Here is a 13,146-nt window from a genome sequence, read left to right on the forward strand (position 1 = left end):
CTCAGAGGAATCACCTTTGGGAGGGAGCCTGTCGTCCGCAACGGCCTGGTTGCACCTGTTGTTATGGTAACCGACCATGTAGGCCAGGTCGCGCAGAGCCTCATCCACGCTGGCTATGACGATTCCCCCACTGGCGTAGTCCGGGAATTCCTCAAATTTCTGGTCTGCATGAGAGAGAGGTTGATGGTGGAAATGATGTTTCTCGGCGGAATGAACTGATTCCAGATCGTGATCCAGATCAAGATCAAAGCTCAACAAGCTGATAAATGCAATCAATGCTCCACGTACCGGTCAGGAGGATCATGTGTCTGTACTGAGTGCACTGGGCCTGCAGCGTCATCACACATTTCAGATCCGGGGACTGATGATCGTTCATGTCGCAGTAGTGATACGGCAGGAACTCCACGACTTGCCGCTTCTGATAGACGGACAGAATGTCCAGCAGCACGGCGGCGTCTTGTCTGAACCTGGAGGAGGAACACACGCATGCAAAACTTGTGACCTGTTGATATGATATTAATAAGTTGAAAGAGAAAAAGTTGCTCCCAGTAATTATTATTGTCACCCAGCTATGGCTCCAAAACAGCTTTTTAGTAGTTATAGTATAAAAATTCGGTAAAAACATTCAATAATTTATTTACTAGACATTAGGGCTGGGACATTTATTTTTCTACCAATTCAATTCTTCTACGATTTTTTTCTGGATGCCGATTCGATTTCAATTGCGATTCTACAACATTTCAGATTTTCTTGATTTTTGGTCTGCTTTTTTAAACACCGGTTAAACAGTTGAATGATCATGATTATGAACAGAATGTTTGCGAAGTAGAGGTGAATAGAAACATTTTGCCCTCTGCTGGAGAAAAGTGGTAACTTTTTCCAACCTGGCTTAACAGAAGCTTTTGAATTTGAACAAAAAAAAAAATCGATTTAAAAATCATAAAACAAAGAAACCGCAATACTGTGAATCGATTTTTTTTCTGCCGCCCCTATTAGACATGATCGAAAGTGGGCTGAGTGCTATGGAATAAATTTGGGTCACCAATTTCTGATAAGAAAAACAATGTGGGTCGTGCGACTTCACCAGCTGAGAATCGATGGTTTAACTCAATGTGATGATGTATAACGGAACACACAGTACATTATTTCAAACAACCCAGGACTTGTGTCAGTGCTTCGACAGCATCGTTTCCTGATCTTCTCTCCTGGAAAAGGAGAATCAGTACCTGGATTGCTCCTTTAATCTTTTGTGGGTTTTGCAGTGAATCTTCCACTTCCAAATTCTCCCTGGAGAGCTGAGCTGCTCCAGCAGGACCAGCAGTGCAGTCAGTCGATCTGGGAGCAGAGAAACCTCGATTACGACTTAGTAAAAAGTAATATTATACGTAATAAGAAAATGCAACGTTCCCCGACTGACCCTCCTCCAGGTTTGAGCTACAACACGCAGTGACGGACCCAGCTTTCAGATCCACCTACCGCGAGTGATGAAGTCGGGGTCGAGGACGAACTCGTGCGAGATGATGCAGCCGCCGGAGACGAAGAGCTCGTTGTAGCTGTTGTTCATGATGTCGTTGAGTGTGTCGATCCCCACAAACACCACGTTGGGGTGCCGTTTCAGAGACACCAGGCCCGGGATCTGAAAGGTCAGAGGTGTGGAGAAATAAGTGATCAGGCATGTGGTGACGTGTAAATGCAAAAAAAAAAAGTGTTTCCATGACATTATTGCGATATACCTCTATATCGATACGTGTGAAAAACCTTTTAGCCATATTTGAGAGGTTTTTCGAAGTTTAGGTGTTTCTATTGCGATATTTAGGTTGTGCGCAATTCTACGGGGCTAGTCTCATTGCAAACTTTCTCCTAAAACAGATAAGAGGTGAACATCGCAATCACTCTTTCCTCCTTGGCTTCCAGTCTAGTCAAGGGAACAGTGATGAGAGCCCGCGTGTACCTTGTGTATGTGAGCAGCGATGTCTTTGTTCTTGATGATGACGAGCAGACGGCTCTCTGCGTTCTCCTGCTGCAGGAAGGCGATGGGGCTCTGTTTCACGTTGCCCTGCTTCAAGAGGTGCTCCTGCAAACAGAGGCGCAAGCGGCAAGGCTGAGGCAGAACTCACGGTGATCTACGGCAGTGTTTTTCAACCACTGTGCTGTTGCACACTAGTGTGCTGTGAAATAATGTCAGGTGTGCCGTGAAAAAATATCAAATTTTACTTAATTAGTCCAAAATGATTCCATCATCAAGTGAGCAGTTACCTTGATCTCCTCGTAGACGCTGTCCCCCAGCTCGGTGGCGTGGACGTAAAACTGCACCGAGTTCCTCTTGACGTCCTGGACGATCTCCACCAGCTTGCTGAAAACCTCCGGCTGGATCTGGCTGATGAGGGAGCTGAGCGCCGCGGCCGGGGGAGAGGAGGAGCCGGGGCAGTGCGGAGTCCCGTCGTTGAGGCGATCGCGTGGGTCCAGCTCGGCGCTTTGCTCGCAGGCGGACGCGGGCAGGGACGGAGGCGCAGACTGAGCTGAACGCGGCAGCGCTGGGGAACTGTCGTCGGGTGGGCGTGGCTTCCACGGCTCAGGAGCGTGAGCGGAAGGGGAGGCTTCTCCCTCCTTGCCCTCTCTGATGCTGGACACGAAGGCGTCCACCTTGCTGGCCAGCGCGTTGTCCGTGTCGGAAGGGTCGGAGGAGTCGGAGGGGGGCGCCCGACTCAGCCAGCCGTCGTGGAGCTCCGTCAGCAGGCTGTCGATGCCGTCCTGCAGCGAGCTGACGTACTCGTGCACGGGCGGCCGCGGGTTGTAGAAGGAGACGTATTGCGAGAAATGCGAGACCAGCTTGCGTGGGGGCGGCGGAGCGCACTGCGCGTCGCCCCTGGAGGTGGAGTGAGGGGACTGCGGGAGGCTGAGGTGGACGCTCTCCCTCTGCAGGATGAGCTGGATCTCGGTGGACAGATTGCCCTGGTGCTTGTCCACGATGGCGTCGATGTGGTGCGAGGAGGTGGAGGAGGAGGAGGGCGTAGAAAACAAAGAGCCGCCTGGACGTTTCTTGGCCACCTGCTCATCGTCGCTGCTGGCTGAGGTCTGGTGCTCCTCTTGGCCCACCAGGGTCGTCGTCACGACTTCCTTCTTTCTCTCGATGGGGTTCGGTGAGATGTTTGTCCTCTCTGCAGCCGGAGGAGAAGAGGAGAGGGGCCCGTCGAGTTGTTTGCTCCAGTAAGACTTCTGGTCAACGGCCTTTGAAGCTCCTGCACGTAGAAGTAGAATTAGATTGGAAACTAAAGCCCCTCCATAAACACAAAATAAATGAAGATTATACGCAACCTTTCTAACTTTGGGGTCAATGAATAATTTCTGCATTGAACTCCATTCAAACCAGCGTCATGTAATAATATACTAGAGTGCTCTAAGAACATTAGTAGTGCATAGAGATCAGTCAGGATGTGCTGAACACATTATGGGATGGCTGAGAGTTGTTGCCTTAAACATCTAATTGAATGATATGAGAGAATGAATATCAAGTGTGCAATAATCATTACAGAAGTTGAATGCATTAAAATTGCTAACAAAAAAATATGTAAACATGTCTAAAACAAAGCTTTGAACTATAATCACGCAAGTGTTGTGTTGCGCGTGCAAAACCGTCCAAGAAAGCATCATGGATTACATTTTGCAATTTTGCACCCAGTCACTTTTAATGAGACATTGGATATTATTGTCATTAAACACTCAAACGTTCCCATAATTGTGAAGCACATCTTGACTGATTTTGGCACACTCATAATGATCGCAATGCATTCAAGATCATGAGTTCATAAAAGTGGTTATAATGGAGTTCAATGCGGAAATGCTGACTGCTGTAATTTACAAGATGAGAAAAGGACACAGACATGACAGTTGGCCTCCCCATTATGTTACCAATCGTCTCAGCTCAGGGTGAAAAACAAGAAAATTAGTGTCTGAGGAATAAAGGTGAGAAAGTTTCCATCCTGAGCACAGGTGCAACACAAAAATTGAGGCTACCTTCAAATTCCCTGGGTGGCGTCGGGTAGAAGTGCTCCTCATTAGCACCACTGTGACTCCTCACCAGGCCGGCTTTATTAGGCTCCACGGCCTGGCGCCTGCAGGTGGAAGTGGGGTGCTGCGACGGCGGCGTGGGAGGTCTGCGCGGCGGCGAGGGGCACAGTGGCGGCGAAGGCGGGGAGCTGGGCTCCGGGGACGGGCACTGGGACGGGGACGGCGGGGGGCTGGGCTCTGGAGACGGGCACTGGGAGGGCGAGGAGTAGGGGCTCGGGCACGGCGACGGGGAGGGCGGGGAGCTGGGCTCGGGGGACGGGACGGGGCTTGTCCTGGAAGGCCTAGTTGCCGGGGTGACGCCTGCGGTGGCGTCGGCGAGGTGCTGGAAGCGGGGGTCCTGGGGGACGGCCTGCAGCTCCCTGGAGGAGTACCTCTCCGAGGACAGACCTGCACACAGTTTACACTTGAGCCAGAGTGGGAACAGGCTGCAGGCCACCAGCAGCACACTTGTTGGACATAGTAAAGTCACTGGTTGACATAATATACCTTAAATTCTATGAATTAACCTCAATGCTGCCCAACAGTCTGAATATTTTGATATCTGGATTTTAAGTTATGAAGGACATGACAAATGTTCTTTGAAATATGTATGTGTGTATGTGTATGTGTGTGTGTATATATATATATATGTACACACATACATAAATGTGTGTGTGTGTGTTTATATTCAAATATATACATATGTGTATGCACACACGCACATGCACACGCACACACACACACACACACACACACACACACACACACACACACACACACACACACACACACACACACACACACACACACACCTGTGATGGGGATCAGGACCCAGGAGACCGGCCATTCCTCCTCCTCCTCTACGTATCCTCCCTCTCTCCTCCCCGACCAGCCTCCTGCTCCTGCTCTGCCAGCTGCTCCTCCGTGGTGGTTGAGGTCCCCGCCGTGGGAGCCGGGGCTGAAGCCCTCCAAACTACTGATGCTGCCTGCCGTCTGTTCCTTCATAGGCAACACGAACACACACAAACACACATAAATCATATTTGAGGAACAGGACAATTTGGATTATTCATAGCATTTACATGCATGGAGCTGTATTTACATCGAAGTCTAAAGCAAACTCTTCTTCTTAATGAGAACATACCTCCAGGTCCTCCTGCTTCCTCAGGTCAATGTCACAGTTGGTGGGCAGACCCATTTTAGCAGCCAAGCCATCAAATGGGGACGGTTCCCTTTGCACTTCTGCTTGCACTTGGCCCGGACTCTGACTGGCTGCTCCTCTGGCAGCCTGCTTGAGGCCTGTGAGTTCACAAATCATTATTATTATTATGAAAAACATATTTCTCCAATTACCTTCAGTCTGCTTTAGTGTTACAAGACGGTGGGATTCACAGCGTTGACAAACACAGGAGGACAAGCTGATAAAGTTGGAGTGGGATGATACAGTATGTGTGAGCCGGAGCTGAGAATCCATGTGTAGTAGCAGGCTGGGCTCACCTGTCAGCAGTCTCTGGAGCCTCGCCACTGGTTCAGATCCATCTTCCCTTAGATGTATGTCTTTCAGACCCAGTGAACTTAACACAGAGGTGAGAGAGCCAGTTGGGGTAGGAACTTGGTTTCCTGTGTGGCAGCAAGTTATTATGTTAAAATCTGCACGCTGTCCTAGATTCAGAGCAGAAAATGCGAGTAGCGATCAAAACTACAAACATCCTAGTTTTAAAAAAAAACCTGTTGAATAAATAAAAAAATGTTTTTTTTACATGTGCAGTAGAGCATCCAGAAATACAAAAAAGCTATATTGGTATGACTCAGAATCTTGGTCAACAGGCCACTTTCAATCTGTGGCTTTTTAGATTTTGACACAGTCCAAACAAATCTGAATTTCCCTGGTTTACTTGGAAAACAAAAGCCCGTAACATGGTTGCATGAAGTCAGGTGTTACTTAAACTGCGAGACTCAGAATGAATGCGCAAAATAAAATGTGGTGGATTTTGCTTCTCACCGGGAACGTGACTGTTCTTGCCGCAGTCCTGCGAGGCCCTTAGGTACTTGATGGCCCGTTCCGCCTTCACCTGCTCCAGCCTCCTCTTCCTCCCCAGCGGCGGCGCCGCGGCCCCCCGTCCAGCCTCCTCCCTGTTCACCTCGTTCTCCGCGTTCCTCTTACAGGTCAGCACCAGGTCTATCAGCTGCTGTACCTGAATAAACCGGAAGTTGTAACCAAAAAAAGAAAAGCGTAACACTTTTGGACATCGTACGCAGTTCAATGACCTCGACAAGTCTTACAAACCTCTTGATTGTTGGCCTGTCTGTCTCTGCCGCCGTGTGTCGCCTCTCTCTGGCCACCGGAGGCGGTGCTCCGCCGCCCGTCCTGTGGCTCCTCGGGGCCACAGAGCGTCTCCACCATCTGTTTGGCCCTGGCCACCGACAGCAGGTAGAAGGTGGGGTTGTAGAGGTAGGCGCGGAGGTATCCGTCCAGATTTGCTCTTTGGTGAGCAAACCTCCCTTGTTCGTTCAACTTGGAGTCGTAGTCTCCCATTGAGTAGTTTCGCACCTGCAGAGAGGAGACGGACAGACAGATAGACACATAGATAGATAGAAAAGTACTTTATTTATCCCAAAGGAAATTCAGTTTCTCAGCTGCACAATCAGTCATCAGCAACCAGTTCATAAAAAGTGCATATTAAAATAAAGTGAAAGCATGATTAAGATAAAGACGGCGAAACAGCTCAAGGTTTGCAGTTTCAAGTCTTTTCGCAATATTTTTTTATAATGCAGTAAATTCATTGAGCCGTTGATAATGCATTGGGTTGTTATTCAGCCATAAACACTGCAAAATAAAAAAGGTAAGGTAACAAAGGTAATAAATATCATATCAAAGCACTGCCCGACAGAAGTTTGGGAATTACGACAGGAAATGATTCCCCACCTTCCCGTCCTTCAGGCCCACGAGGTAATCTCTCGCCTGGCGCTCCACGCCTGCAGACAGGTCGGGCGGAGGGTTGGCACGGACCTTGACCAGCGAGTGGTGCAGCGCCGGGATGAACTGCGACAGCCGTGGCATCACGGGCTCCGAGGCAGGAGTAGCGCAGTTTGCCCCTGATGCCGCAGGAGAAAAGACAAGAAAACGGCACAAACATTTTCACCTTTTTTCCGTCTGAAACTTGTTTCCATTACTGCGGTTACTGCATTCAGCTTACCGTATTTGGCTACGTCTCTGGACTCCGGGAAAACAAACAAGGCTTGAAGACACCTCTTCCAGCGGTCTACTCGCTCTGAAAAAGAAGAAAAATAATAAAAATACAGAACACTCAACTTTTCTTTTTTTTTTTTACACTACCAGTCAAAAGTTTGGACACAACCTCTCATGCAGATTTTTTTTTTTTTAATTATCTTTACAACTTTCTACACTGCAGATAGATACTGAAGAAATCAAATATATGAGCAAGATAAATGTAATTATGCCGCAAAGAAGAACACAAATAACTCTAAATATGCTTTTTATGGTAGTTTTGATGCCTTCAGTGAGAAACTGCAATGTCAATTAGTCATGAGAATGAAAGAAAAGCCATTAAATTCACCTAAAACTCTACTTATTCATGGAAAATACTCTTATGTAAATAGAGCAATTCTTACTCAAGTTATTCAAATGGTTGCTAAAAAGCAACCTCATAGTGCAACATTTTGCAACAAATATTATCTGTCGTATCTCACCATCAGGTGGAGCCATCTGAACACTGGGCAGGAAGAATAGAAAGCCGCTGTCTGACAGTGGAAACACCAGAACCTGCAGTGAGGACAGATGTGAACTTCAGAGGAGATTCTGAACTTCTTCTTTGATTCACCCGCACTGCAGTACATCAGCACTCATTGACTGACTGGGAATATTCAGGCAAACTAAACTCACCGCTCTCTTTGCTTCCAGCTCCTGCAGCAGCTTCGTCACGCTGGTCGTGGACCGACTTTTGTCCGTCACTTCCAGGAGGCTGCAGTGAAACCCGCTGTTCACCACTGCAAACCAATCCAACCAATGAGAATTAGTGAAGAAAAATATGGAAGAAAATATTTACAGTAAAAAAGATTGAGAGCAAAAAAAAAAGAAAGATGTATTTTTAGCAGAATGTTATATAGCACAGACAAAAAAGATAAAATACAACAAAACACCTTCTTTGCTGCCTTCGTACAGTTTATAGGAGAAAAGTTTGGATGGGAGCAAGTTGGTCACATGTTCCAGCTTCATCACCCATTCAATTTCCAACTTCTCTGGCCTGATAGACAAGGAACAAAAAGCACACAGGATTAATTTTCAATAACTTTTGTTTGATGAACACATTGACTCAAAACAGGAGAGCAAAACAAGGTCAACAGTGCAGCTGCCGAGTAAACGGTTGCAGTGAGAAGCAATGACTTTATAAACTGAGTTTCACCCCAAACGCTTTACAATAGGAACATCAAAAAAACTCTGAGAGCTTTTAGGAGAGATTGTTTGACTTTATTCAGCCAAAAAAAAAATCATAATAAGAGGACTAATTATATTAGAAGAAGAAAACTATTAGAAGATTTTCACTCTACTTTCCGATCGCAAGAGAAAATAAACAGAACTTCAAATGATTGTGTTATCTGAAGATATGGCACGAGTCACAAGACAGTTTCGTACGTACAGTCTGTGGGGCAGCAGAGGAGGCGAGAAAGAGTGAATGGAGACCTGAAAGAGGACTTTGCCACCTTTCACCAAATCTCCCGTCCACACTGTGAACTGGCTGCAACCTGAGGATGAAAAACACAGGGAGAAGAAACTTAGGGGCAGCGAGGGCTTCTTTCAAAAGTTTGAATCCATAAACAGAGGACCGGCGCTCACCTTTATCCCCCTCTCCTGATTGGCTGTTTAACCTGTCCATCAAACAGCAGCGTCAGGTACATGGACATTAAAATATGAAATTGTTAAGTCATGGCAGATCGTTGTTTATGCAGCACAATGCGTGCAGCAGCTTTGGATATTAACAAATTCGTATCTTAAAAAAATCCAGAATTGCTTCTGATTTCGGTACCTGATGGAAGGCAGAGGTGTGCTGGGCAGGATGGAGTCTTTCCCTTTGAACTGGAACGCGACGACAGCGTAGGGGCAGACCTGGCGAGGCCGCTGCCGCAGCTCGTCGAACATGTACTCGTAGAAGTATTGCTGAGATATGTGACAGAATGGAGGCATCATTAACACGTGCAGATGTTTAAGCAAAGCACAAGGTTCGCAAATTGTCACACAAATTAAACGTGTAGGAAACCTGCATTGGAGTGATTACTGTAAAATGCAACGTTCATGCACATCTATCACTTGTTAAATCCAGACCAAGAACAGGTAAAAGTTACAGAATTTATTTTTATTTACTTAGAGAGCTCTTGGTTTGAAAGTTACCTGAGTGAGTTCGAAGGCGCGGTACGAGTTGAGCGACGTGACCTTGCTGGAGTTTTTGGAGATGTGGCTGTCAAAGCGCGGCGTGGGGTCCATGAGGTTCTTCATGTTTTCATAGATGCTCTTCACTTTCCCCTGAAACCGATAACCAGATACAACACTGTCAATAGCCAATACGGAGAATTTGAATCAGGATCAGAGCAGATTTCCACCTTGGTCAAAGATTTTGGTGTTGCGCAGATTTCATCTTAATTCATATCGAAAAAAAAAGAAGCACCGATACTAACATCACTTGTGTGCTATTTGCTTCCATGAGATGATTTTTGACACCAATATGGAACTTTTTTTCCTTATTTGTGTAATGTATGTGCAGTTAAGTGTTGATCTAAATAAATTCTTACAGGTATCAGACTTAAGCATGTTTTAAAAAGATTGGTGCTTCTTTGCAGTGGTTTTTGCATTTATGACTTGGTAATACTCCATGCGAGAACAAAAATAAATCACTGCAATTAAACAAAAATAATACCACACACAGCAGAAATTAAAGAATCAAAACATGCAGATATCCCCTAATCACATCCTGTGTCTGTTAGATGAACAGCGATGGCAAAGAGCCATCTTCTGCTTTACCTTCAACACTTTAAAAATGATGAGCTCCCCAGTGGCCCCAGGCATTAGGGGTTCCATCTGGATCAGGTCGGAGTACCTCGACAAATAGACGCCTAGACACAAACAAATGCATCGGGTATCTGTGAGTCCGAACAACTGGAAATCCAACACTCAACCGTGAGTCACCACCTCGACCGCGAGTTCACTCCTCCTACCTTTAGTTGGGTTTCCCAGAACTGTGATCCTGCTGTGTCCAACTATCAGCCCCTTCTCACAGAGCCAGGGCAGCTACAGTAGACACGGGGGGGGGGGGGGAGTTTACAGAAGCATATTCTGGTTGAATTCTCAATGGCAGTTTTCTCAATAGGAAATAAAGGTGAATCTATCCTCTAAGTACTATGCTATGACAGCCAAGTCCCTTATTGAGACGTACGGAGGAAATATGCACATCACATCAGCCATTAGCACAGTACACTGGAGGTGTCACCTTGGGCGAAGTAGCCAAGAGGAAACAGTAGTTCTCCTCCAGCTCCTTATCCGTCCTTCCGTCAGACTTCATCTCCTTCCTCTTTTCCACAAACTGAGACACACACCAAGACTTTTAGTTAGCGGCCTGTACAAAGACTGAAAATCTGATATGGGCAAGACTCGTACATCCAACGAATTACATTAAGAAAATACATTGTTAAGAATTTACAGATCAAAAGAAATGATTTGATTTATGGGTGTAAAACTATAGGAAGACCAGAGTGAAAGTGGTTGGGGTTACCCAAAGGTCACTAACAATGATTTACAAGTCTGCAGGGAGTCTACAATTCTGATGTTGAGTGTGAGAGAGACTTGAGAATAGACGGTCCTCAAATTCTGGTGAGGACATTGAGCCGCCTAATTTGAGTTCTGTGTGAAGGAATGACGGTGACACATTGGCGAACTGACACGGTTCTCTATGTCTGATTGATTGAGAAGAAACACGTTAACCCGACATCGCAAGCCATCACTACGATAATAAGCTCGGCCTGTGACGTAGAGCGTCAAGCATAGTCCTAACGGCTCATTTCAGTTTGGGTGTGCTAGTTGGCCAACACCCTACACATCTCGATGTGTCTGACCTCTTTCTCCAGCTGCTCACTGTCAATGAGCCGAGGTCTGGAGTAGGTGAAGCAGCTCGAGGAGTTGGCGTCGAGGTAACTGGAAGTGAGGATGGTCTTCGTGTCCTCGAACTCCCGCGACTCGGTGGAGACGTGCTGGAACAGAGCTGGAAGACAGGCAGGGGGGGACTGTCATTGGCAACGACAAAAAGTATGTTCACACTTTCTGGAATGTTTTATTGACACTTTTTCATGAATGAGGGAAAATAATTGTTGCTGCAAGTGTGACTACAATCTCCTTCAGTGAATAAGAAGCACAAGAAGCACAATATATTGTCTGTCAGGTCAAAAAGTTACAGACTAACCAAACCTCAACATATAAATGGAGCTGAAGCAGTGTTGGATATTTCGGTCATTATGAGAAAATTCAGTTTGGTTAAGAATCAATTTGCTTACCAATAACAAAAAATAGAAAAACTTAGTCATGGTGATATACAGCATTTGTTCAGTCTGTTTCAGTAATCCTTTGTGTTGCTATCAGCGTCTGTTGACAGAAGGTCAGGGTGTCAGGGGAGCCCGCACAAGCGCTGGTTAGTGAACCCAGTAACCCAATTAATTAAAGCCAGTTTCCCAAGAGATCCTCACAATGATGTGAATGTGAAAATGTGAACTGACAAATTTGTGTGATTTGTGCAGTTTATCATAATAAAAAAAAAAAGCTGTCTCTTGTCTTAAATACTTCAAACTGTCAGAATAACATTAATGAACTACATTGTGTTATCCTTTACATTCTAAGCACACTGTCTACTCAATCCACATCCTGTACTGACACTTATTATCACCTGAGTCGTACATACAATCTAAGTCGACAAATAATTAGTCTTAACTAGTGGCTTTTGTGTGCTTATGCCAGATTTGTCTGAAGTTGTTCGCGCCTTTATTCCAATACAGGAATTTACATGTTATTAAAACATCTTTTAAAAATATGTATATATAGTTATTAGAGACGTGTTCATGTCGTTTGTATGTTCCACTCACGTATGATAAAAATGATTTTAAAAATAAAATAAAATAATAATTGGCACATGAGCATGCCTAGCTACCATCCACACAAACGTAAACAACTAGCCGGAAGAGAGCTTAGCTCTCGCTATGACTCGAGGCGACACCCACACCGAGCTCAGAACCAACTTCAAAACAGAGCCTGAGTTTAGAACGTTTTATTACCAAACAAAAGTGTGTATTTGTTTTGATTGACAATAATCCACTGCTGTCAACCCGAAAGCATGTTTGTTCTCCGCCCAGACGGGCTAGATGCTAGGTAGCGAGACTTGACTTTGGAAACTGAACGACAGTGTTTGTCGTCAATGCAGCCCCTCTAAAGGCTAAAGGTTAATAACACACTGTGATTATATGAATTATAGCGATTTCCTTTGGCGCTGACATGACGTTAAAGTTATCCTAAAAGGGGATTTGGTTATTTTTCTGGAGGTAGAACGTTAGCTTTACCTCTCTTTTCCTTGGTTTTCTTCGGTATGGGCATCTTGAGCACGTCCATGGGCATGTACCGCTGGTAGCAACCTTGCGGTGCCGCGTTTCTCCGTTCCATCGTCTTGGCAGCGAGGGTTGGTCTGCCGGGACTGGCGAGACTTTCCCTTGTTGATACCTCTACTATTCCTTCGCCATTTTGCTGGTTAGCATTAGCAGCGCCGACCTCAGCGGAGCCAGCAGCTCCCCTCCTCGGACGAGTTCCCTCGTTCGCTGCACGAGCTGGGCCGTCTTCTTCCATGATAGTGTCTTCCGGTGTCTCTCCACCCCAAAAGCCCCGCTTGGAGACCGTTTCTCCGAATAGAGCATGCGACGACACCGGTGCTACCTCCTGACTGAGCAAGGCAGAAAATCAAGTCCGCACACAAACCATGCCATACTTCCCAGCGGTGTTGTGGGTCAGTCGTGCGGTGATCTTCTTCGTTTCGCTCCAATCGCCTCCTAGTTTGA

General features: G+C 46.1%; 1 protein-coding gene across 1 annotated transcript in view; it reads right to left on the minus strand.

Annotated features, from left to right (window-relative positions):
• Positions 1 to 13,132, minus strand: part of tasora (transcription activation suppressor a) — a 17,000-nt gene extending 3,868 nt beyond the window's left edge. Inside the window, exons 1-26 of the mRNA XM_076025189.1 lie at positions 12,658 to 13,132; positions 11,170 to 11,315; positions 10,548 to 10,640; positions 10,276 to 10,348; positions 10,082 to 10,173; positions 9,455 to 9,586; positions 9,093 to 9,223; positions 8,903 to 8,934; positions 8,706 to 8,811; positions 8,209 to 8,312; positions 7,952 to 8,055; positions 7,759 to 7,831; positions 7,245 to 7,319; positions 6,974 to 7,143; positions 6,335 to 6,598; positions 6,050 to 6,242; positions 5,545 to 5,667; positions 5,192 to 5,346; positions 4,860 to 5,046; positions 4,015 to 4,455; positions 2,257 to 3,239; positions 1,952 to 2,074; positions 1,477 to 1,636; positions 1,227 to 1,335; positions 289 to 467; positions 15 to 164 (exon numbers count right to left, since the gene is read on the minus strand). Coding sequence (XP_075881304.1) covers positions 15 to 164; positions 289 to 467; positions 1,227 to 1,335; positions 1,477 to 1,636; positions 1,952 to 2,074; positions 2,257 to 3,239; positions 4,015 to 4,455; positions 4,860 to 5,046; positions 5,192 to 5,346; positions 5,545 to 5,667; positions 6,050 to 6,242; positions 6,335 to 6,598; positions 6,974 to 7,143; positions 7,245 to 7,319; positions 7,759 to 7,831; positions 7,952 to 8,055; positions 8,209 to 8,312; positions 8,706 to 8,811; positions 8,903 to 8,934; positions 9,093 to 9,223; positions 9,455 to 9,586; positions 10,082 to 10,173; positions 10,276 to 10,348; positions 10,548 to 10,640; positions 11,170 to 11,315; positions 12,658 to 12,937 — 4,678 coding nt within the window. The 5' untranslated portion in view covers positions 12,938 to 13,132. The remainder of the gene's footprint in view (positions 1 to 14; positions 165 to 288; positions 468 to 1,226; positions 1,336 to 1,476; positions 1,637 to 1,951; positions 2,075 to 2,256; positions 3,240 to 4,014; positions 4,456 to 4,859; positions 5,047 to 5,191; positions 5,347 to 5,544; positions 5,668 to 6,049; positions 6,243 to 6,334; positions 6,599 to 6,973; positions 7,144 to 7,244; positions 7,320 to 7,758; positions 7,832 to 7,951; positions 8,056 to 8,208; positions 8,313 to 8,705; positions 8,812 to 8,902; positions 8,935 to 9,092; positions 9,224 to 9,454; positions 9,587 to 10,081; positions 10,174 to 10,275; positions 10,349 to 10,547; positions 10,641 to 11,169; positions 11,316 to 12,657) is intronic.
• Positions 13,133 to 13,146: the final 14 nt, after the last annotated feature.

This window comes from Nelusetta ayraudi, unplaced genomic scaffold (genome assembly GCF_046127955.1).
Source record: "Nelusetta ayraudi isolate G7.1 ecotype Tasmania unplaced genomic scaffold, CSIRO-AGI_Nayr_v1 ptg000017l, whole genome shotgun sequence".
NCBI classification, from domain to species: Eukaryota; Metazoa; Chordata; class Actinopteri; order Tetraodontiformes; family Monacanthidae; genus Nelusetta; species Nelusetta ayraudi.